The 26,875-nt window shown below is 35.3% G+C and overlaps 1 protein-coding gene across 4 annotated transcripts; it reads right to left on the bottom strand.

Annotated features, from left to right (window-relative positions):
- LOC149775770 (carbohydrate deacetylase-like) lies at positions 1-23,667 on the bottom strand. Of its 4 annotated transcripts, none has more exons than XM_089943419.1 (7): positions 23,504-23,661; positions 18,659-18,786; positions 14,434-14,561; positions 8,513-8,649; positions 6,199-6,298; positions 4,100-4,277; positions 1-515 (listed from the first exon to the last, which is right to left on the bottom strand). In XM_089943419.1, exons 2-7 carry the CDS (start codon positions 18,766-18,768, stop codon positions 62-64), a joined length of 1,107 nt encoding a protein of 368 aa, XP_089799545.1. In that variant the 5' UTR covers positions 18,769-18,786; positions 23,504-23,661; the 3' UTR covers positions 1-61. The 4 variants fall into 4 exon arrangements, with proteins under 4 accessions (XP_089799545.1, XP_089799546.1, XP_089799547.1 ...); XM_089943420.1 differs by having other exon boundaries at positions 14,434-14,625; positions 23,504-23,659; XM_089943422.1 differs by lacking the exon at positions 1-515 and adding an exon at positions 565-3,368 and having other exon boundaries at positions 23,504-23,667.
- Between the last annotated feature and the right edge of the window lie 3,208 nt (positions 23,668-26,875).

Below are 26,875 nucleotides of genomic sequence, written 5' to 3' on the forward strand. Positions count from 1 at the left end.
TATATTGTGTTTGTTTATTTAATATGGATATTATTATACGAATTTTTTAAAGAATAAACATTTAACGCAATGTGACATGGGATATTAATTTTGCTGCATCACAGAAGGAAATAAGCTTTATCCCAAGGTCTGTATAGAACTCTGTCATTCTTGGGTCACACAGGACAGCCATTTCATGTTCTCGATCAGCTGACTGGGAGAAGGAATCAGGTCCTTCCCCACACCCTCCTGTTTGTCTTGTTCTGTAGCCAGGGTGAACCATTAACTCACAAACCTGAATCCCTGTTTTTGATAAATTACCAGCAACCGATTCACAGAATGTTGGACTTCTGGTTGTTTCATCACTTGTGCATACAATGATATCTGTTTCATCGGATAACGGAGACATTTTACATGACATTACTTGGTCACTTTTGTCCTTTATTTGCTCAGGATATGAGTCTTTGAATAGTTTTTGTAGAAATTCAACTGACATATCATGACCCATTGTTTTAAGTCCCAGAAATGATGGTGTCCTGGAACAATTAAGAGAATGTATTCTTAAGTGTATCATAAAACTATGGAGGTAAATCTACATCATAAACTGGGGCCCCGAGTGGCAGAGTGGTCTAAAGCACTCTCCGTTACGGATCACTGCCATCTCACCTCTGTCTGCGTGGGTTCAAGTCTCGGATTCGGCTAATGTGGGTATGTGAGAAAGCTTGCCAGTAGTTTCTCGAGGGTCGGTGGTTCTTTCCGGGGTTTTTCCTCCACTATTAATACTGGCCGCCATCTATAGCCTATCATGTGCTGAAAAATGGCTTTAAACCCTAAAACAACAACAACAACATCATCATAAACTATTCATGCTGAAGGTATCTTTGCATAACAATCCGAATAAAACATGTAATTAAAATACAGCATCAAGGTCATAATGGAACTAATTTTGAACCCTTAATTTCTGTTTGATATGTTAAGAATATCAATTATGGTCCTCCATAATCCAGACAGATAATTACTTGTACTTGTGTATAATGGCCTCTCAATGGCCGTGACACAAAATGTGCTGGCTAAGCAAGGTCTAAAATGTTTGATATCATTAGCAGAATGAACTGTGCATATACTCATCAACTGGCACATTCCTTGTCAGGAAGTTTAAGTGTACTCTGTTCTCAATTTAGTAAGCATTAAACATTGCTAAATACTGTTATTGACTTAATTTGCACCTCTGCAGTCACATGTTTGATTTCTTATTTTTATATGAGCAAGGTCCATCCAACTATATCAGGATGAAGTAATTTCAAGTTTTATGACTGGGTTGCATTTTCTGTCATGTAACTGGCTGTAAATGATGACATAATTATGTGGAAAATAGGACTACTTTGGGTTTCATATTTTGGCTAGATATTCTTGTACCATGTAAAGCCTATATGTCATGAAAAAAACAGATCCTACCTAATACCAGTGTAATCAACAATTACTTAGCACATATCTACTTTTACTAGTTCCAGTAGCCATTGTGAAGAGTGTCATATTTTTACTAGTTCCAGTAGCCATTGCAAAGATTGTCATAATTTTACTAGTTCCAGTAGCCACTACAAACATTGTCATACTTTTACTAGTTTCCTGTAGCCATTTCAAACAATGTAAAAGATTAAATACAGGTCATGGTGGTAGCAACAGTGATTTATATCATCTTGAATTTCATGAGTCTAGCATGAACAGTTCATAAGAAATGAGCATCAAACACAAATTTAACCCCCATCTGTGAAATGTAACGTAAGGGCCATAATGACCCATTAATGAAATGAAGAAGTAGTGTTCATCAAGATGCATCACAAAGTTTCATGAGTCTAGATTGGATAGTATGTGCATTACATGCCAAAATACTTTAGAGTCATGAGGTAAATGCAGAAACTAACCTAATAAAAGATGTATACACTTTAGTTCAATAAACAGTAAAACTTTGACACAAACAGATCATGAGAATGAACCCAAGTCAGTGGCTTTAGATGTGGGTAACATAGATCTACTTTTGTGAAATTGGTGTAGTACTCATCAAGATAACATTTCCATGCTAAATTTCATAAATCTTGGTATAATATAACAGTATACACAGTGCTAAACACCAATTTGGTTATGAGCTAAATATAAATATTTAACCAAAGCAAGTTAAATATGTGTGTGTGTGAGTTGGATTTTTAACAGCTTTACAAAAATTTTAGTCATACTGCTACGAAGTCTGCAGTGTGACAGTTTATAGTGATGTCTAGCACCGGGGCATCATGCCGCAGAAATGTAGCATAGTGTCCCACCCAGGCACATTATCCTGACACAAGGCTGACCAGTCCTAACACTAACCTCTTAATGCTGAGAACCTAGCAAGGCAGCTCTCAGTACCATTTTTAAATAAGTCTTTGGTATGACTTGGTCAGTGTTCGAACCCATCATCTCCCACATCCGAGGTGAACACTCTAACCACTTGGCCATAGGAGCAGTAATAATAAAATATGAAATGCAAGTTCACCGTGACATTCTTTTGTGGTAAGGTGTAGTATTAATACAAACTTTTGCCTAGGACCTAGGATAAAAAGAATTTGAGTGCATATAGGTATATGCTTTTATCTGTGCACATGTCAATGCTGATGCTGGGGGAAGTATAATAACTAACCTCTACTTTGTAGTGGTGAGGTAATCAAATTATTTTGTTATAGAATATGCTGATTTGATGATAGAAAGGAAGAAAATTACAATCTGAGGGATTAAATAATCATGATTAGGTATTTATTGCAGTGCAAATTGTATCTATCACTCACAAAGTTAACTCTGTAAGTGACTATGTAAAATTTACACCTTGGACATTATGTTAACTTTGAGAGTATTTAAGTACAATTTACACTTTGATAAATAATCAACCAAAATCATTTAATCCTATATTAAATACAACTGTAAAATGAATCAAACTTAAATCACAATTGATAAATTGGTTTTCTTTTTTTCTTACAAGAAACAAAATATCACAAAATGAAGATATTTTTAAGACTGGTAGAATCTGATATAACTAATCTCTACAAAGAAAAAGTATAAAAAGATTGTTTGTACTCTCATGGACAACAAAAATGCCAAATAAATTATTTCAGCCAAACACTTGTTTAATGCCATGTACAAAATGATCCATAATTCTGTGGTCACAGTTAAATGAAGTAAAAACACAAGATCCACATAATCTGAAGGGGATGTAAATTTAACAGTGTGCAATTCATCACAATGATCCTTCCCTCCAAAAATCAGCACACAGATTCTTTGGGTGATCAATGAAGAGCTGCAAGGCAGATTATTTTTTCTAGCAGACTAAACCTATTTCTAGTATGGTTGCCACTGATTAAACACTGTAAAAGAAAACTTTGTACTGCAAGAAAAATGAGTTTTAGATATTGTCTACATGGTGGAAAACAATACTGGTTTAAAACTGCATGAAAATATATTAACTCAAAATAATAAATGCGTTGAATTTTATTTGAAATGATCTCCTTATTCTCACAACTTTATATATACCGATATTTTATATTCTGAGGAAGTGCAATAATTGTTATAAATTTGCTTCACTAGTGCAGGGTCAACTATTGCCATAAAAAAATGTTAAAAATTTGAATAAAAAAGCTTTTTTAATTTTTTTCATTCAATGTTATATCATTTTTCACCTTATTTAACTCATGTAAATTGTTCATTTCTTTCCTGGTATAAATTGTAAAATATCAACATTTCATATCAAAAGTATTACTAGTAACTGGTACACTGCAACTCTCAGGACAGAATAGGTCCCTATATTCCTTACCCCCATGTAAGTTCATTGAAAATTTTGGCTGACACTCATTTTTACACATAGTGACATGGTTTAAATGCATCTAAATCTGGCCTATTGTATAACACACATAGTGACATGGTTTAAATGCATCTAAATTTTGCCTACTGTATAACATACATCCTGATCAACATCACTGTTGCATGTTCTACTGATTACAAACTGCACATGTGGGTCTAAGCAGTTGTACTTGTAAGTGAGAATACATGGACATATTCCAACAAAAATACTTCCTTATCCAGTTAAATCTCCACTCACCATATTCCATGTGAATGAAACACATGCGATGCTTGTTTGGCATTTTCAACCACCTCCATCATAAACCTGGCTTGCTCTGGACTTCCCCATTTGTGGACTGGAATGTCCACTTCCAGGGGAAGACGTGTCATGTTTATATGATTCTCTGCTAAAACAGATGCAAAAACATCTGCCACTCCTGCAAAAGAAATAGGTATTATCTAATAGTGTTGGTCAAGATGAATTAATTGTAATAAGTACAGATCTTAATTTTACAATGAATAGAACATTTGTACCAATGCTAACAGCAATGTAGATAACTGTAATTTTCTCTACCAGAAAGAAAACATGACACCAGTGACTCAGTAACCTGTAGTTCAAGATCCAACCTAGTTTAATAGAGATTTCAACACTGGTAACCATTTAAGTCAATGCTGAAAACTAGCTATCATTTCTGCCTATAATGATGCAAGTAGAGGAAAGTGATCCAATGATCATGGTACCAAAAAAACTGCTGTGTTACTAACCCCCAACCCCTCACTTTCAATGATAAGAATGATACTGTTGTCCTAAGTGTGTGTGTGTGATTGTTATACACTGTGACATCAGTGTGTGTGTGTGTTATACATTGTGACATCAGTGTGTGTGTGTGTGTGATTGCTATCCATTGTGACATCATGTAACCCCTCCTACAAAATTTGATACAGAGACTTCAAACCTTGGCATATGACTGGTGTAGTCCGTAGATTTGCAAAATGGTTTTCAAATTTCAATGCTTCCCCTGAAAGTAGGTTAAGGGGAGTGGTGCTTTTGCATAAATTAACTCTGCCAATCTGTTAGATAATTGGTGTGTGTATGTGTGTGATCACTGACTCAAGTGTCAACACATGCCAGACTGGGGTTTGGATAAAACCCCTGGGTCATGCTGAGGACATACAGCCCATGGCTCATAAATAAGAAACTATTGAGATCTTCACCTATATACACATATCTAGCATGAAAGGACAAAGTCCGACTTAATCTTTGGGGCACTTATTTTTGGGGGTGGTGGGAGCAAGCATGGAAGTGCAGGGATATATGTTTTACAAAGACTCTAGTTTGAAATATAATTTATCAGGAGCTAATTAGAAATGATATGTTGCAGTTAAGGCCTAACCATTAAGGTCATGTTTTTGTGATGCCAGGAAGGCAGGAATTACAATGCTGCTACTAAAATGTAAGAACACAATAATGGAAGTACAAGGCAACTAGAACTTCAACTGACCTCTTTATTGTAAGCTGTCATTATTTCAAACTTTATCATTCTCAGACAACTATTTAATTAAAGGCAAAAAAAATGTTACAAGTAAAAAAAATGTTCATCATGTCAGAAAATGGACATAAAATTTAAATGCTGCAAGGATTGAAACATTACAAACATTGAATTAATAAATTTATTAAAGAAACAGCTTAGTTATTAGATATTAAAGCCATTTCAAGTCTTCGAATACAAGGAAATTAGATTTACATTATGTATTTACCAGATGGACACAGGAGGTAACTCTCTGCTACTGTTTGCAGGAGGAAGGCATTCCTGACTTAATAAAGTTATGAATAGTTAATAATTCATAAACAATGCATTAAAAGTAGTTTTTAAGTTTTTAATTAAAAAAATAACTTTTTGTTTTCACAAGTTTTGATGAAAATTCTGCATACTTCAAGTCTGATCCAAATCCTATCATTTACATTCCACCGGGACTACACTTCATGCAAAACTATAAAGCCGTTTGACTTCACATGCAATTTCCCTGCATTTGGAAACTGAAGACAAACTTGAAGAACAATTGTAAATTGTTAGAGAAAAAACAAACATGCAAGCCTCATTCTGAAATAGACTGGTAATTAGTCACAAAAGGTTTCAAGCTTATATAATAACACATAAATGTTTCTTGGTTTATAGGAAGTATGTTACAGTGTATAATTATCCTGATTTCAATCAGATTATATATTTAAATATGGGTGACAGTTTCAGTAAATGTTTATGGAAATCTCTTGTACAAAGGAGATAATCTGAAACTTACAATCCTCCTGATCTTACCATTATGACAAGTATACATTGGTGCCCATCCTTCTGGTCTTACCTGGTATGACATGTACATGTTGGTGTCCATCAACATGGGTTGGTGAAGTGTTGGCATATTTCCAAAACCAGTCTATTTGACATTGTATCTCTGTTCTGACCTTAAAATATAAAATTCAGGGACAACTTGTCAGTAAAAATTAGAATTAAGCAAACTTTAAACTAATATCATATTGAGTTTTGCATGTATTTTTTATAAAGATTAGTTATTGATTTTTCTGTATTTCTTAATTGATTCTGAGTGGTAACGTATTCTATTAATTTTAACAGAACATTTACATATTACAAGGGCACTATGTGAATTTAATTGAGCAGTAGTCTTTACAATTAAGTTTAAAAATACATCATGTGTCAGCAGTAACTAAAAGCACAAAAAGGTTTGTGACCATATTACTGTGATGTACTGTAGACCTACACATTGTGACCATATTACTGTGATGTACTGTAGACCTACACATTGTGACCATATTACTGTGATGTACTGTAGACCTACACATTGTGACCATATTACTGTGATGTACTGTAGACCTACACATTGTGACCATATTACCGTGATGTACTGTAGACCTACACATTGCAATCATATTACTGTGATGTAATGTAGACCTACACATTGTGACCATATTACTGTGATGTACTGTAGACCTACACATTGTAACCATATTACTGTGATGTACTGTAGACCTACACATTGTGACCATATTATTGTGATGTACTGTAGACCTACACATTGTGACCATATTACTGTGATGTACTGTAGACCTACACATTGTGACCATATTACTGTGATGTACTGTTGACCTACACATTGTAATCCAATTGATTACTATGGCTGAAGAATGTCAGTAAGGTTTATTCAAAGTATTGAACACTGGAATTTGCTGTAATTGTTTTATATTTACTTGGCAATAACAAAGTCAGAAAATCTCTTCAACACAAAATCTCATAAAATATTGCAGCGGTGATGTGATCTATGTTGGGAAGCTCCGATTTACACAAAATTGAAAAAAGTTCATTTTCACTGCCACAGAAGAGACTATGCTGGAATTGTAATTAAATTCACCAAGAGTAATGCATAAATATAAACAGCTTACAGTTACAGCTTTAAAATGCTGTTATAATTTTTGCAATGTATCTGATCTGTTTACAAATCCTTAAAATTTAACCGCACAGAAATTATGAATAATTGTAAAACTGCAAAACTGAAGCACATAAACTTGTATTAAGAAATGGAAATTTACAAGAATTTTGACAATGCAAAACATTTTCCATAAATGGTATTAAATCAACTAAAGTCATGTGTTCTTTATTAGTAATCCCTTTAAATTTCTGCATTCCTTGTTAGTAATTCTCCTAAAGCCCTGTGTTTCTTGTTAGTAATTCCTCTAAAGTCATGTGTTCCATGTTAGTAATTCCCTTAAAGTCATGTGTTCCATGTTAGTAATTCCTCTAAAGTCATGTGTTCCTTGTTAGTAATTCCTCTAAAGTCATGTGTTCCATGTTAGTAATTCCTTTAAAGTCATGTGTTCCATGTTAGTAATTCCCTTAAAGTCATGTGTTCCTTGTTAGTAATTCCTCTAAAGTCATGTGTTCCATGTTAGTAATTCCTTTAAAGTCATGTGTTCCTTGTTAGTAATTCCTCTAAAGTCATGTGTTCCATGTTAGTAATTCCTTTAAAGTCATGTGTTCCATGTTAGTAATTCCTCTAAAGTCATGTGTTCCATGTTAGTAATTCCTTTAAAGTCATGTGTTCCATGTTAGTAATTCCTTTAAAGTCATGTGTTCCATGTTAGTAATTCCTTTAAAGTCATGTGTTCCTTGTTAGTAATTCCTCTAAAGTCATGTGTTCCATGTTAGTAATTCCCTTAAAGTCATGTGTTCCATGTTAGTAATTCCTTTAAAGTCATGTGTTCCATGTTAGTAATTCCTTTAAAGTCATGTGTTCCTTGTTAGTAATTCCTCTAAAGTCATGTGTTCCATGTTAGTAATTCCTTTAAAGTCATGTGTTCCATGTTAGTAATTCCCTTAAAGTCATGTGTTCCATGTTAGTAATTCCTTTAAAGTCATGTGTTCCTTGTTAGTAATTCCTCTAAAGTCATGTGTTCCTAGTTAGTAATGCCTCTATAGTTCTTTGTTCCTTGTTAGTAATTCCTCTAAAGTCCTCCTTTCCTTACTGGTAATTCCTTTAAATTCCTGTGTTCCTTGTTAGTAATTCCTCTAAAGTCCTGCGTTCTTTGTTAGTAATTCCTTTGTCTAGCTAGCTTAATCGCTTGTATGTACTGTCTCATCTTTTGTAGCTTTGGAGTAATACATACCTCATTAAAGCCAATTTTCCCAGCTTTCACCAGCTCACGAAAGCCCAACTTTCCCAGAAAACTTCCATCTGCACCAATCAATGTCTTATAGGTCCCTGACCCAATAGGTTTTCCTTCTGTTAGATTGAGATGTAACCCTGTAATGTAGAGGCAAACTCAAGAATTATGACATGAAAGTATAGCTGTCACCTAGGACTGAACCCTGAACCACTAACACTTAAATCTGCATAACCATTTGAACTTAAATGTGGCATACATACCAACAGACTTAAAGATACATGCTAGCTTTTTTGGTGAGTAAGTGGCTTCACATGTATTGTACAGTGGTCCCTCATTATATGGTACATCAGTATAACACACTCTCTGACATAGTCTTGTCATGGATCTCATTATACAATGGTCCTTCACTATATGGTGCCTTAGTATGACAAAATCCCTGCCATAACATGGTCTTGTCATGATGCCATTATACAGTGGTCCCTCACTATACGGTGCCTTAGTATGACACTGTCCCTGACATAACAGTTTTGTCATGGAACTCATTATAAGTGGTTCCTCAATATATGGATATTATACAGTGGTCCCTCACTATATGATGCCTCATTATAACACTATGAAATAGCATGGTCTCATCAGGGATCCCAATACAGAGTGATCCCTCATTATATGGTGCTTTAGCATAACACTCTCTCTGACATAACACAGTTTTGTCATGGAACTCGATATCAAGTGGTCACACTCAACTGTAAATAGTGTAGAGCCATATCTACAGTTGCTTAATGTGCCATCAGATCAGGGTCTACTCTGTACATTCTCTTTATTATTTCAAATATATGTCATCATATGCCAGTTTAATCTGATTAAATTTGACACATAAGAAACCAAAAGTAGTGGTGGGGTATTTCTATGTAAAGTCACATCAGTAGCCATGTCTGTGGCCCAAGATAAATAAAAAAGGACATTTTAACTACAACAATTTTAAATGAATAGGAAGCTTATTAGAAAAACTTTGTGATCTTTATGATGACAGGCTGGTAATAATGACCACCCAAACTACATGCCAAAGTACCTGTTAGAAGACAGGATTTATCAAAGATTTCATATGAAGTTGGTATTTACAAAGTATACGAGAAATTCATGGACACCAGACTTTTAAAAATAAATAAATTTTCAAATATTCATACCTAAATGAAATGTTTAGGAATTCCTTTTCAAGATGAGTATTTCCAAAACTGGTTCCTAGAATATGCATTTGTCTCTATTTATCCATTATCGTATACAGCCACTACTCTAATTAGCCATTATCATATACAGTCACCACTCTAATCAGCCAGCCATTATCATATACAGCCACTACTCTAACCAGCCATTATCATATACAGCCACTACTCTATTCAGCCATTATCTTATACAGCCACTACTCTATTTAGCCATTATCATATACAGCCACCACTCTAATCAGCCAGCTATTATCATATACAGTCACCACTCTAATCAGCCAGCCATTATCATACACAGCCACTACTCCAATTAGCCATTATCTTATACAGCCACTACTCTATTTAGCCATTATCATATACAGCCACCACTCTAATCAGCCAGCTATTATCATATACAGTCACCACTCTAATCAGCCAGCCATTATCATATATAGCCACTACTCTAACCAGCCATTATCATATACAGCCACTACTCCAATTAACCATTATCATATACAACCACTACTCTAATTAGCCATTATCATATACAGTCACCACTCTAATCAGCCAGCTATTATCATATACAGTCACCACTCTAATCAGCCAGCCATTATCATATACAGCCACTACTCTATTTTGCCATTATCATATACAGCCACTAGTCCAATTAACCATTATCATATATAGCCACTACTCTATTTAGCCATTATCATATACAGACACTACTCTATTTAGCCATTATCATATACAGCCACTACTCCAATTAACCATTATCATATACAGCCACTAATCTAATTAGCCATTATCACATACAGCCACTACTCCAATTAACCATTATCATATACAGCCACTACTCTATTTAGCCAGTATCATATACAGCCACTATTCCGATTAGACATTATCTTATACAGCCACTGCTCTAATTAGCTAGACATTATCATATACAGCCACTGCCCTAATTAGCCATTATCATATACAGCCACTACTCCAATTAGCCATTAACTTATACAGCCATTACTCCGATTATCCATTATCTTATACAGCTACTACTCCAATTAGCCATTATCATATACAGCCACTACTCTAATTAGCCATTATCATATACAGCCACTACTCTAATTAGCCATTATCATATACAGCCACTACTCCAATTAGCCATTATCACATACAGCCACTACTCTAATCAGCCAGCCATTATCATATACAGCCACTACTCTCATCAGCCATTATCATATACAGCCACTACTCTCATTAGCCATTATCATATACATCCACTACTCCAATTAGTCATTATATTATACAGCCACTACTCCAATTAGCCATTATCTTATACAGCCACTAATCCAGTTAACCATTATCATATGCAGCCACTACTCTAATCAGCCAGCCATTATCATATACAGCCACTACTCTAATTAGCCATTATCATATACAGCCACTACTCTGATTAGTTATTATCATATACAGCCACTACTCTAATTAACCATTATCATATACAGCCACTACTCTGATTAGTCATTATCATATACAGCCACTACTCTAATTAACCATTATCATATACAGCTACTACTCTAATTAGCCATTATCATATACAGCCACTACTCTAATTAGCCATTATCATATACAGCCACTACTCTGATTAGTCATTATCATATACAGCCACTACTCTAATTAACCATTATCATATACAGCCACTACTCTAATTAGCCATTATCATATACAGCCACTACTCTAATTAACCATTATCATATACAGCCACTACTCCAATTAGCCATTATCGTATACAGCTACTACTCTAATTAGCCATTATCATAAACAGCCACTACTCTAATTAACCATTATCATATACAGCCACTAAACTAATTAGTCATTATGGTATACAGCCAATATAAGCTAATGTAATCAGTAACAAGCTACAGGAAAACCAAAACCAGTCTGTGCTAAACAAATATTCCTGGTCAAATTATTGAGTTACGCATCCATGCCATGCTAATCAGCCATTACGCGTGATCCATATCATGCTGATCACATGCATCCATTACAAGTTGACCACATGTATCCATATCATGCTAACCACATGCATCCATTACATGTTAATCAAATGCATCCATTACATGTTAATCACATGCATCCATATCATGCTAATCACATGCATCCATATCATGATAATCACATGCATCCATTACATGCTGATCACATGCATCCATTACATGCTGATCACATGCATCCATTACATGCTGATCACATGCATCCATTACATGTTGACCACATGCATCATTACATGCTAATCACATGCATCCAACATCATGCTAATCAAATACATCGATAACATGCTAATCACATGCATCCATATCATGCTAATCACATGCATCCATTACATGCTGATCACATGCATTTATTACATGTTAATCACATGCATCCATTACATGTTAATCACATCCATCCATATCATGCTAATCAAATGCATCCATTACATGCTAATCACATGCATCCATATCATGCTAATCACATGCATCCATTACATGCTAATCACATGCATCCATTACATGTTAATCACATGCATCCATATCATGCTAATCAAATGCATCCATTACATGCTAATCACATGCATTCATTACATGCTAATCACATGCATCCATGACATACTAATCACATGCATCCATGACATGCTAATCACATGCATCCATTACATGCTAATCAAATGCATCCATTACATGCTAACCACATACAGCCATAACATGCTAATCACATGCATCCATATCATGCTAATCACATGCATCCATTACATGTTAATCAAATGCGTCCATTACATGCTAACCACATGCATCCATTACATGCTAATCACATGCATCCATATCATGCTAATCACATGCATCCATTACATGCTAATCATATGCATCCATTACATGCTAATCAAATGCACCCATTACATGCTAATCACATGCATCCATTACATGCTAGTCACATGCATCCATTACATGCTAATCACATGCATCCATGACATACTAATCACATGCATCCATGACATGCTAATCACATGCATCCATTACATGCTAATCACATGCATCCATTACATGCTAACCACATACAGCCGTAACATGCTAATCACATGCATCCATATCATGCTAATCACATGCATCCATTACATGTTAATCAAATGCATCCATATCATGCTAATCAAATGCATCCATTACATACTAACCACATGCATCTATTACATGCTAATCACATGCATCCATATCATGCTAATCACATGCATCCATACCATGCTAATCACATGCATCCATGACATACTAATCACATGCATCCATGACATGCTAATCACATGCATCCATTACATACTAACCACATGCATCCATTACATGCTAATCACATGCATCCATATCATGCTAATCACATGCATCCATTACATGCTAATTACATGCATCCATTACATGCTAATCAAATGCACGTTAATCACATGCATCCATTACATGCTAATCACATGCATCCATTACATGCTAATCACATGCATCCATTACATGCTAATTACATGCATCCATTACATGCTAATCACATGCATCTATTACATGCTTATCGCATGCATCCATATCATGCTAATCACATGCATCCATACCATGCTGATCACATGCTAATCACATGCAACTATTACATGCTACTCACATGCATCCATTACATGCTATTCACATGCATCCATACCATGCTAATCACATGCATCCATATCATGCTAATCACCTGCATGCATATTAATCACATGCATCCATACCATGCTAATCACATGCATCCATTACATGTTAATCACATGCATCCATTACATGCTAATCACATGCATCCATATCATGCTAATCACATGCATCCATACCATGCTAATCACATGCATCCATATCATGCTAATCACCTGCATCCATATTAATCACATGCATCCATACCATGCTAATCACATGCATCCATTACATGTTAATCACATGCATCCATTACATGCTAATCACATGCATCCATATCATGCTAATCACATGCATCCATTACATGTTAATCACATGCATCCATTACATGCTAATCACATGCATCCATATCATGCTAATCACATGCATCCATTACATGCTAATCACATGCATCCATATCATGCTAATCACATGCATCCATTATAGGCTGATCACATGTATCCATACCATACTGAGCACATACATGTGCCTGGTCTGATTACTGAGCTATGAATCTATACCATGCTGATTAAAATTAGTATTTCTAGCATACAGTAGTTAGTTCCTTATGTGGCTATTAGTACTTGTGTAAAGGCTAAGCAGGTCTTAAAATAACCTAGTAGTCTATCAAAGCTGACAATTTTGGCCCTTTCATCTTAAATATACTTATTATAACAATAATTTATTCTCTATCCATGCCACCTCCCTCTTTCACAAAATTTTTTACACATTGGGTTTTGATGTTTCATGCTATGCTATAGTTCAGTACATAATGCAATCAGCATTGATGGTTTTGGAGTTTTGACCCAGAAGTGGGTAGCTGGATGGAAAAGAAACTATACTAAAACTAAGAACAACAAATAGCAAAAGGCATATCTTGACTATTTTCTATCTGAGGTGGGAATGAGAGTGTGAAATATGGATTTATAGAACCCATTTATATACTACCCCAAAACTTCATCTGGTAGGGAACACAAATCAAGCTGGTTATTATAACAAGAGTTGACTTCATTTCTCTTACCTATAGGCAACCCAGCTTGCTGGGCTTTATTTATTCCATCCTTAGCATTTACAGCGTTGATTAGAACTGTTGATGAACTTATTGCTCCTCTCATGAAACAGTCTAAAATTCCCTCATCTCGTTCCTTGCTGTAGCCAAAATCATCAGCATTTATTATAAGATACCGACCCACTTCCTTATCCATGTAACAAGCTGAAATACGATGTCATACTTTAATATGAAACAATATCATGTCTTTATCATCTGCCACTAGCAGGATTGTACCTTTATATTTAAATCTGAAATACTTTTTGCATAATTTTGTCATTATCATTGCCAGTGTTAATTCACAATTTTAAATATGTTTGACAAATGTCAATTTCTTTAGTAACAATTTCAATTTTATCCCAAAACAGTACAGCTAAACCAAAAATAACATAATACTAGGCATGTATTTGTGATGGTAAACCCCTTGGCTAATGACACCTTTTTACAATCACAAGGGCCCAGTAGTGTAGGATAAAGAAGAAGCTTGTTCAACCAGAACTCTCATGAGTAGTTTGTTTTTGTAAGGGTAAAATCCTTAGATGATGCACGTTTTATATTCTTGCAGTCCCGTAATATAGGGCAAAGATGAACCTCATTCAACACAATCTTTCGTCTGCTTTGTTTTTGCAAGGGTACACCTCAATGCTAATACACATTTTTATATTATTGTAGTCCTGTAACATAGGGCAAAGATGAACCTCATTCAACACAATCTTTCGTCTGCTTTGTTTTTGCAAGGGTACACCTCAATGCTAATACACATTTTTATATTATTGTAGTCCTGTAATATAGGGCAAAGATGAACCTCATTCAATAAGATCTTTCGTCTGCTTTGTTTTTGCAAGGGTACACCTCATTGCTAATACACATTTTTATATTATTGGGGTCCTGTAACATAGGGCAAAGATGAACCTCATTCAATAAGATCTTTCGTCTGCTTTGTTTTTGCAAGGGTACACCTCAATGCTAATATGCATTTTTATATTATTGTAGTCCTGTAATATAGGGCAAAGATGAACCTCATTCAATAAGATCTTTCGTCTGCTTTGTTTTTGCAAGGGTACACCTCATTGCTAATACACATTTTTATATTATTGGGGTCCTGTAACATAGGGCAAAGATGAACCTCATTCAACAAGATCTTTCGCCTGGTTTGTTTTTGCAAGGGTACACCTCAATGCTAATACACATTTTTATATTATTGGGGTCCTGTAATATAGGGCAAAGATGAACCTGATTCAACAAGATCTTTCGCCTGGCTTGTTTTTGCAAGGGTACACCTCAATGCTAATACACATTTTTATATTATTGGGGTCCTGTAATATAGGGCAAAGATGAACCTCATTCAACAAGATCTTTCGCCTGGTTTGTTTTTGCAAGGGTACACCTCAGTGCTAATACACATTTTTATATTATTGGGGTCCTGTAATGCAGGGCAATGATGAACCTCATTCAATAAGATCTTTCATCTGCTTTGTTTTTGCAAGGGTACACCTCAATGCTAATACACATTTTTATATTACTTGGGTCTGCAATGTAGGGCAAAGATGAGCCTTGTTCAACTGAACTCTACCTATGAACCAGAACTTTCATGTAGTTCTGTGAGATCTCTGTCAAATGATGGTCTGATATAAGAAAAGGATTTTTACTTGCAATTCCTGATTGAAGCTTTCCTAAAATTTGGAAAGTGATTTGATTGGATAACAAAATGAGGTGACAATAACCAGGATTTTCCAGAATGTCTGCTACAAGGTCCAGTAAATTGCTGACCCATGATTTGCCCCATCTTAGAGGGATGATTAAAACCACCTTGCAGGTCTCAACATTTATCTTCATAATCATTCTTTGGAACCAAACAGTTGCAGGGAAGGCATACCTCCAAGCTGATCCTGCTGACTGACAGTGCCCACCTGGGACTGGATAAACAAAGACAGCTTGTGGTTGCCACCTTGCCATTATCAGACCACCTGAGTATGTGCAAGTCTGAGATATTGGTGAGTGTAGGGACCACTTGGTATGAAGTATATGGTCTCTCCTTGACAATGAATTTGGACCTGAAATACCAGTCCATAAGGTCCCAAAATGAAATGCAAAGCTCTGGTGACCTGTAACCCTAAAGGCCTACACCACTCTCATTTTAGGAGTAGGTCACCATCACTGCTTTGTGAGACATGACTGTATCGTATCTGGACAAAAGATGAGTTTTCTATGCAAGGAGATAATGATTATGGCTTTCATTTCTGGAAGGCTGATGAGAGAAGCACTCTCCTCTGGTCTCCAAATGCCACTGACTGTTGTGAAATGGGGCAACAGGTTTTTACCCACCACCACCATATAACTTGGCTTCCATACAGACCAATCTCCAGTTGGTGTATTCTAGTGGTATGCCTGTCCTTGGCCATTCTCAGTTCTGCTACTAAAGAAAGAGCTGTTTTATCTTGAACAATCTAAGCAATCAGATCAGGGGTGGCTCTGACCCAGAAGGGTCATCTGCAGTGGACACATGAAGAAGTGGCAAAGGTGGAACAGCTGCATTGAGAAAGCAGAGAAGTTTTCCAGTTGGAAACTGACCTAGCAAGCAAGACAATTTATGCAGTGCACTTTTGAGGGAGGCGAACAATGTTGGGACAAGTAAAAACTTCCATATGTAGATGGATGAAAAGCTGTGATGGAGTGACATCTACTTCCAGATGAAGATGGAAAAAAAGCTGTTGTAGCATGAGGTTTGACTTCTCCATGTCCATAAGAAAGCTCTACTGAGACAAAAGGTTCTGTACAGGACATTTAGCTTACCATGTTTTTGATAGATGTTGTCAACAAACATTGCAGCTGCTGTTGAAGAGATCAACCTGAACAAGATGATTACACAGTCAGGGGTCTACATTAAGGTACAGGGACAGAGATTGTGTCCAAAATTGGACTATACAAAACTGGTACATGATTTCTGCAGATGTGATAAACGAAGGAACTTGTGTGAAGCTTATTATGATGGACATGAAAGCAGACATTGGTCAAATCAAGACTGATTGAAATCTCATCTCTCTACATGGAAAACCTTCAGTCTGAACCTTATTACAGCTACAGTAGGTCTATAACCAGTTAGAGCATTCCACTGTTTTGAGGCTATTGGAAAAACCCAGTAGAAACCTGGAGAGTTTGTCCTGCTAAATATCTCTACCAGTTGCTTGGCAAATTAAAAGCAAATCTTCATCAGTCAAATCTCTGCCTTCTCAGGATTAGTCAAGCTTTCATCATGGAATAGCAGCACAAAACAGAAGGGGTCAAGGTTGACAAAATCAATATCTGTTCATTTTCTGGAAAAAAGCTTATCAAAATCAGATAAGGCACCTGGCACACTGCTGGTAGGTGGCAAAGGCAGAGAGATGATTAGGAGGCTTGAGGGAGGAGAAACTTCCTCTCCACTGTATTATGTTGTTTGCAAAACTGAGAGGCCTGTTGATTCTAAAGTCTGACTAAGGTCAAAATGACTGTAGATGTTTAGTCTCTTCTTCTGCCTATAATTGTTTCTCCACAGAGGATGAGACCAATATGTGAAAAACAGAGAAGAAGAAGAAAATGTGAACATCCTCAATGAAACTGCCAAGCAGCAAGGGAGAGCCAAATGGTAATAAATGGTATGGCTTGTGTGAGAATGAGTGAAGGAAGGCACTGAGGTCAGCACAAAACTCCATGCACCCAGACCTATGGGCACTCTGGCCCTGCTCGGGCATGTGGGCATGTGGAGGTAATAGAATGACAAGAAGAAACTTGGGAGATAAAGTCCACAGAAGCTTTTGTGTCATTTTATGAAGCAGGCATCTCATCTGCAACCCAAATAATAACTGGTGGTGGGGTGGGTGGGAAGGGGGGAGGGTGGCTGTAACACAGGCACATCCACAGCAGTCATTTCTTCTACCTTAAACTGACATAAAGTTATGGTCACTGATATAAAATCTGATGAATCTTCACAGGGGCATCCCTACTAAGTTGGCTCATGATGCAGTATAACTCAGGACATAACTGTCCATTTTAAAGCAGTAGTAATAACCTGGGTAAGTTTTTCACTAGGTTTTTGAACCTGCAAAATTTTCTATAATTCTTGCAAGTTCACACTTTATATATGGCATATTTCTGATTGTGATTGATTGGTAGAAGTTTAGGTCATGTATTACAGAGACCCAAATAAGGAGTTACTGACCATTTTAGCCCAAGCTGATTAAGTCTTTGCATGTCTTTCTCTTCTCTTAAAAATCTTGCATACGACAGTGTACGCCCTCCACAATCTTGAACATTATGCATTTTGTACATTCAGTCATTACTGTGTACCTGAAGTGACAATGAAAAACTAATATTTAACAAGAATAATGACATGAAAAGGTGTAGATTATGTCAGAAAAGCACAAAATTAACTATATGCATAACAAAATGCATTGTCTCTTTAAAAAATGTATAAATGCCAAGTATCAACAATATCACGCGCAATTAAATGCTCAAAGACAAAATCTACCAAAAGCATAAAATACACAAACTTGCCAGTGAAAAATAAAAATAAAGTTAACGGTACCAACGCTTTAATGAAAATCAACATTTCAGTACAATACCAACTGTATAGATGGATAGAAGAAAATAATAGTGAAATCTAATGGATATACGAGAGGTAATATGATGCTGATATCACAGCCAAAGCTTAAACTGAAGAACATCTGATGTACAGGTAGCCACCTACTAGTGACAAGGGAGGTAACTGTAATATTATTTTGGAAGAGTCTCTTCCCATATGCTATTTTTATTGCCTATTTGACAGAGATAAAAAAACATAAATTTTTTTTTAGAGCAGGGCCAAATTTAAGACCCCACACAGAAAAAAGATACTTGAGTACAAGAACATTGTATTCAACATAATTAAAATCAAATGGAGTGCAGTCACCTAAGACCATAATTATATAAATGTCCTGCTGATAGTCTTAATTTCTATAATTTTATGACAAACAGTCCACAGTAACACTGTCTGATATGTTTTATCTGGATAATATTCAATACACCTATAACTGGACCAAACTTTTTATAAAGATAAGTAAAACAAGGAAGACACTATTATTAGTAGTAAATGTGAAAATTTTAAAATTATCATGAATATATATTAGCCATTATTTTAAAATAATATTATTTGTTATTACTTGTAGTTTTCAATGACTTTATTAACATTTTCTGAATGTACTGTTTACTGATTCCACGTGTATATGTACATTAATAGTTATTTCAGTCTTCTATAATAATAATAATAATAATAATAATGTCAAGAATAATTATTTTTACTTGTTAATCAAATTGCTGACATCTTATGTGCTACTAAAAAAGTTTCAAGGAGACAGTTGTTGGCAACATCAATAAACAGATGCCTTGTAGATTCCTGGCGATGCAAGAGGAGTTACTGATATTTAGGTAATACAAAAAAAAACATTTGTATTTTCATCATGGCATATACTTGTCCTTATCTTGGGAACCTGATGTATCAGTATATGTTGCTCAAAGTGTCAATCAACTTAAAAAGTGGATGCTACTTCCATGGCCCTCATTCTGCCTTCTATGCCCCCCAACAACAAAAATTTATCTGAGAGAACTGAAGCAATAAATCTGTAACCACCTGTGGCACTGGAATTGTCTACGAGAATGCACCCACTAACATGAACATGAATGTAAATGTCAACCACATACTGTTTAAACAAATCCACATGTTCCAACAAAATGTAATAAATCATGAATAACAAAGTTTTAAAGTCAACACCTGACAATTTTGAAAGTAACCAGAAAACAACATTAACATACTTCACTTTGTGATTCTTACCTGCTACCATAGATTTGATCTATTGCTTAGTTGAAAAAATGGCAGTCATGTGATCTGACTCTTGCATAACATCATTGGACATTATCAGATGTCAAACTGGTTAACTGATTTGCTACAGTGATATCAATTTTAAGGGGATATAGAGTCTATCTGAGATTATGTGGTACAGCTATGTTTGGAAACAGAGATATTCATGGGTATAGTTTTAAAATAGCATACTCACCAGCAATCCCAACATTTTTCCAAAATAACTAGTGATGCAAAACTAGTAAATTATGGTCATGTAGTATGTACAAGTACACAATATGTGGTGCAATGTACAAAACTAAAGAAAATGTCACCAAAAAACATAAATATCCTGGCCAATGTCTTACACTGTAGGACTATAAAGAATCAGCAATATTGTAGGAAACAAGTATATTTTAAGGTTTCTCCATCTCTCAATAAGAGCATGAATCGAACACTGCACTTGCTATATTTGATGGTGTGGGTGATTTGGATTTTTAATGCAGCTTTAACAATTTTCCAGTCATATCCAGGGGTCATGCTACCAGGCGCCTAAAAAATGGAAATTTCAACTTCTGTTAGGAAAGTGAAAACAATTACGCCCTTTGTGATTTTTGTTAGTGGTACATTGGCTGGCCATAATTTTTTAGATGCTCCCTCGCCTTAGCCAGGTTAGTTCTAGTGTTGTGTTGTAGCAAAATGTATTCATCAAGACAGCATTAGCTAGGCCTAGTTTTGATATCAATTATGCTGACAAACTCTTCCACATTCACAGGCATGTATTCTGATAGCTGATTGACCATTAACCCCTTCAAGAGTAGGTTAGCAACTATCACTACCCGATTTCCATATGTTATTCTTTAATGATAAAAAAATACAAACTTGTGTTTTGAAACTTTAACAATAGTATGTATATAGCAATTTGTGTTTTAAAAACATAATCGGTGATCTAGATATTTAATTGCCTCTTGTACACTATTTTGTCATAAAATTAATTTGAAACCATAAGTGAACCAGTAACAGGGAAAATGCATAGCTGTGTGGAAAATACTAGTTTATTAAACAGTCTGAATTCGTAAATCATCGTGCAAATATATTCAGGAAAATATACACTTCATAGAAAGCAAAGCCTAGGTACATTGTATTACGTTGTCAAAGATTTATGGTCAGAAACTTATGTGAAAATGATATGTTGTGGAATTTGCGTGAAGGGCAGTAATGTCAAAGTTGTTTTCTGACTTTACTAGTATTTGTGAAAATATGGGACAAAGCAGTGAAGCAGATGCTATTTAACCAGTGCCTAAAATTGCTAGGGTAACATGGTCATATTTTGACCAGTGGATACTTCTGACCTGCTGTTTACAACATAGTTGTGCAAAGTACTTGCTGTGTTCTTGTTCTTATTTGTGCACATGTGTATGATAATTAGTAAAGATGTTTCCAGGCAACGAAAGCACAGCTTGGCAAAATGACGTAATCGCCTCAGTATTCTCTCTTCCAAGAGAGTTCAGAAGAGGCATTTATAAAAAAAAATTATACAGTACCCTAGTCAGGCATCAATCATCCAAGATTTGTATAGCTTTCAATGATGTAATAATTATGTTATCATAGCTTTAAAATAATGCTTTGTCTCACTAAAAAAAAAAATGCACCTGTTTTATGACCAATTACAATAGTATGCAATGCTCTGTTTAGTGGTCGAATTTACCTCAGGTTATTTTTCACGATATAGCAATTTTGACCAAGAACACTAGATTAAACAAAATGTAGAATTATGATTAGTTTGTACTAAACTTTGAAGAAGAAAAAATGGGGAAAAAATATGTAATTAAAAACAAAAATAAATACAAAATTAAAGGTATAAATCTAAATAAAAATAAAATCTTAATTCTCTCCAGTTATCTCTATAACAACATCCACAATTATATATATATATATATATATATATATATATATATATATATATATATATATATATCACTTTCTACTAGACCAGCAAGTTGTTCTCCACCATTTTTTCTTGTTTGACTGGCCGCCAGTCAAACAAGAAAAAAAGGTGGAGAACAACTTGCTGGTCTACACTTTCTACCTGCTATTTTTCTATCTGAAAAAAAGTAAAAACAATCAAAAGCTTTTAAATCTGTCAAGATAAACAAATTCTTTTGTATTTTACAGATGAAACTTGTGTATATACGGTCCATATAGGGTGGTCTCAATTACACATTATCATAGGTCGGAATAAGCCACAACACGGTCGGATTTACCTCTGCATATATAGTCATAATAAAATCATTTTTTCAGTAAGTTGTTGTTGTTGTTGTAGGGTTTAACGCCATTTTTCAGCACACGATAGGCTATACATGGCGGCCAGTATTAATGGTGGAGGAAGAACCCGGGAAAACCCCAGAAAGAACCACCGACCCACGAGAAGCTACTGGCAAGCTTTCTCACATACCCACATTGGCTGAATCCGAGACTCGAACCCACGCAGACAGAGGTGAGATGGCAGTGATCCATAACGGAGAGCGCTTTAGACCACTCGGCCACTCGGGGCCCCTTTTCAGTAAGAAGATCTCAAATTATTATGCTTTCTGAATAATGAAACTTGTTGCAAGTAAGTCCGACTGACTCCTTCCTGTATCGTAGTTAGGCACACAGTAGTCGGCATCTATAACGAATTTGTCTATCTCACGTCAACGACCTCATTGGTCGGAATATGACCAGATTACCCTATAAGTACGAAGACAAATAAATATACCACAATTTGCAATCTTATCAATGGACTGTTGAAATGAAGCTATAAAGTGGGTGGTAACATTACGAAACCCCTCCTTCTGTAAAAATAGATGCACTCACATGTTTGTGTAGTCCTACAATGAAAGACATAGCACATGTTTTTGTTTTGGAGCCGTCTTACTTTGTAGGACTACAGTAATGTTTGTGTTGATTCGGTTGGAAAGAAGGGTTTAGTTGATATACAAAATACACGAAAGAGAGACACCACGAACCTTGGTCACATGACGGCACTAGTCCTACATGTAAGACATAGCACATTTTGATTTTGTTGAGGTGCCTGACACACACAACATAAATATCAGCGTCGGGTCTTACAGGTAGGACTAATGACGGCATAAGCATCAAATAAAGATATAAGTGTCTGACAGCCAGAAGGAGCTAGCAGGCAATACTTACACGTATTAGATGACAACTTTGATTTCCAGTAGCACTAAATCGTGTATATTACTTCCGTCCAAAGTTTAAACGTAACCGAAAGAAAGGAGAGTAGCCTATGTGGCGTGAACAATAAGATCACGGTGTGAAGGACAACGAAATGTCATCCGGAATTTTGGAATCACTCGAAAGAAGTACGTTTGTTATCGATCGATATACCTGTTGTTATGTATCTGTTTTGATAACACGTGTTATTATTATTATTACTATTATTATTTTTATTAATTTATTATTAATATTATTGCAATGAAACCTTACTTGAAACAAAACGTTTTTGGAGAGAATAAAAATCATTATATCCAAATTGTGAATTCATGAATCACTGTTATAATTTCCTGTGTTGTCCTCTGTTGAGAAACTCCTCACAGATTATCATTTTTGTTGGCGAAACGGTCATCATTGAAGACATCTTTAACTGTAATGTCATTACTTTCGTTCCCAGATTTCCATCTCTTTACCATGGACCAGAGACTTAGTTCAGATTTGTCATTCATTCGTGAAGATCCAGATAAAAGATGAACAGTTATTTTTAAATACAGAAATACACATGTACAAAACAATTTCTTTTCAACATTTACTTCCTATCATCTTTTGCATCATTTTCAAAATGGAGTTGTTTGACTTTAACTGTTTCACTTCAGATTATCTGTATATAAAACACATTATCTTCTTTTAAAACAGTCGTTCCAATTTATATTATTTCACTATGAACTGTCATTAGGGCTTATTTACTTAGTCCATGCTGCATTCTAATTAGATGATTCAAATTGGTTATATGTACAATTGAAATCAACACCTCTCCCAATAAATCACAAAACTAGTACACTTCTCTCTTTGTGATTCTCTTACCAATATCATTTGGTTTTAAACACAGGAGAATAAGAGAAAGGCATAGTAGAGGAAACAGTTCAAAAGCCTACATATTTATTCATATAGTACATTCATTTAACAAACAGATAAGCTACTTCATGAATGTTTACTATTGCTGTTTGCTCATTTAATCACAGCTTACATTATCTCCAATTCATTGTAAATCATTACTCATCACAAATTAAATCATCATCAATTCAGTGTAAGTCATTACTCATCACAAATTACACCATCTCCAATTCAGTACATGTCATTACTCTTCACAACTTACATCAACCCCAATTCAGTGTAAGTCATTACTCTTCACAGCTTATATCAACCCCAGTTCGGTGTAAGTCATTACTCATCACAACTTATGTCATCTCCAGTTCAATGCAAGTCATTACTCATCACAACCTACATCATCTCCAATTTAGTGTAAGACATTACTCATTACAACTTACATCATCTCCAGTTCAGAGTAAATCATTACTCATTACAACTTACATTATCTTCAATTCAGTCATTACTCATTACAGCTTACATCATATCCAATTCAGTGTAAGTCATTACTCATCACAACATACATCATCTCCAATTCAATGTAAGTCATTAATCATTACAACTTACATCATCTCCAATTCAGTATAAGTCATTACTCATCACAACTTAACATCATCTCCAATTCAATGTAAGTCATTACTCATTACAACTTACATCATCTCCAATTCAGTGTAAGTCATTACTCATTACAACTTACATCATCTCCAATTCAATGTAAGTAATTACTCATTACAACTTACATCATCTCCAATTCAATGTAAGTCGTTAATCATTACAACTTGCATCATCTCCAATTCAGTGTAAGTCATTACTCATCACAACTTACATCATCTCCAATTCAGTGTAAGTCATTACTCATTACTCATTACAACTTACATCATCTCCAATTCAATGTAAGTCATTACTCATTACAACCTACATCATCTCCAATTCAATGTAAGTCATTACTCATTACAACTTGCATCATCTCCAATTCAGTGTAAGTAATTACTCATTACAACTTACATCATCTCCAATTCAATGTAAGTCATTAATCATTACAACTTGCATCATCTCCAATTCAGTGTAAGTCATTACTCATCACAACTTACATCATCTCCAATTCAGTGTAAGTCATTACTCATTACTCATTACAACTTACATCATCTCCAATTCAATGTAAGCCATTACTCATTACAACCTACATCATCTCCAATTCAATGTAAGTCATTACTCATTACAACTTCCATCATCTCCAATTCAGTGTAAGTAATTACTCATTACAACTTACATCATCTCCAATTCAGTGTAAGTCATTACTCATTACAACTTACATCATCTCCAATTCAGTGTAAGTCATTACTCATTACAGCTTACATCATCTCCAATAAATTGTAAGTGATTTTTCATTTAATTCTTATTACTTCAATAAATCATGGGTACCATATATATTCACTTAGAAATCAAGTCCAACAGCAAACTGCACAGACTCAGATTTGCCATTTTAGAATGCACTGGCAGATCAGAGTTTATGCAGAATTTTAGAAATGATCAGTAGAACAAACAACATAGACCCTGATCTACTAGTATATTATGCAATGGCAGTTCAGGGTCTTTGCTGTTTGCAGTTGTGCTTGACTTACAACTATGTACGTATGGTATGTAATATAGGTATCATATTTATGCTATTCAACTCAAATTCATTCAACACAAATATCATTTGGGGTCCCGAGTGGCCGAGTGGTCTAAAGTGCTCTCCGTTACGGATCATTGCCATCTCACCTCTGTCTGTGTGGGTTCGAGTCTCGGCTTAAGCCAATATGGGTATGTGAGAAAGCTTGCCAGTAGCTTCTCGTGGGTTGGTGGTTCTTTTCGGGGGTTTTCCAGGGTTCTTCCTTCACCATTATTACTGGTAGCCGTGTATAGCCTATCATGTGCTGAAAAATGGCGTTAAACCCTACAACAACAACAACAACAAATATCATCTCAGAAATCAATTTTTTGTCAATCATAATGTCAAATTTTACTATATTTACATATCTAAACACATTGTATTATAATGAAAAACAGCCCAGCATATAATAAAGTAGCCATTGGTTTTAAGTTTAAAACTTGTAGACAAAACACATGTATTAGGTAACAAAGGTAGGTGCTGACTGAAGAAAGAACAGATAAATTACATGCAATGTGTGGGCATACCAACATGCCACCAGTAGGACACTAGACAGACCAAAGAACTTAGTTTCAGTCTAACCCTTTAGATGGCTACTGCACAAACAGTAGAGCATTAAACTATGTTATTGGAAATATGTGCATGCATATATGAATGCATGCATGTGTGTGTGTGTGTGTATGCATGTAGTATGTATGTATGGATGGATGTGTGTGTGTAATGGTGATATGCATATGCAAATTTACATGGATGTATGCTCGTGTCTGTTT

The sequence above is a fragment of the Sinohyriopsis cumingii genome, chromosome 19, assembly GCF_028554795.1.
Source record: "Sinohyriopsis cumingii isolate HCF-2022 chromosome 19, ASM2855479v2, whole genome shotgun sequence".
NCBI classification, from domain to species: Eukaryota; Metazoa; Mollusca; class Bivalvia; order Unionida; family Unionidae; genus Sinohyriopsis; species Sinohyriopsis cumingii.

Bases quoted from the DNA above. Each gene is read 5' to 3' on its own strand.
- LOC149775770 (XM_089943419.1), bottom strand. From the start codon at position 18,768: ATGTACAAAATGCATAATGTTCAAGATTGTGGAGGGCGTACACTGTCG. The intron at 8,650-14,433 runs GTAAGAGAAATG...TCTACATTACAG, and splicing joins GCAAGCTGGGTTGCCTATAG to GGTTACATCTCAATCTAACA. The intron at 6,299-8,512 runs GTATGTATTACT...TTATATTTTAAG, and splicing joins GGAAAATTGGCTTTAATGAG to GTCAGAACAGAGATACAATG.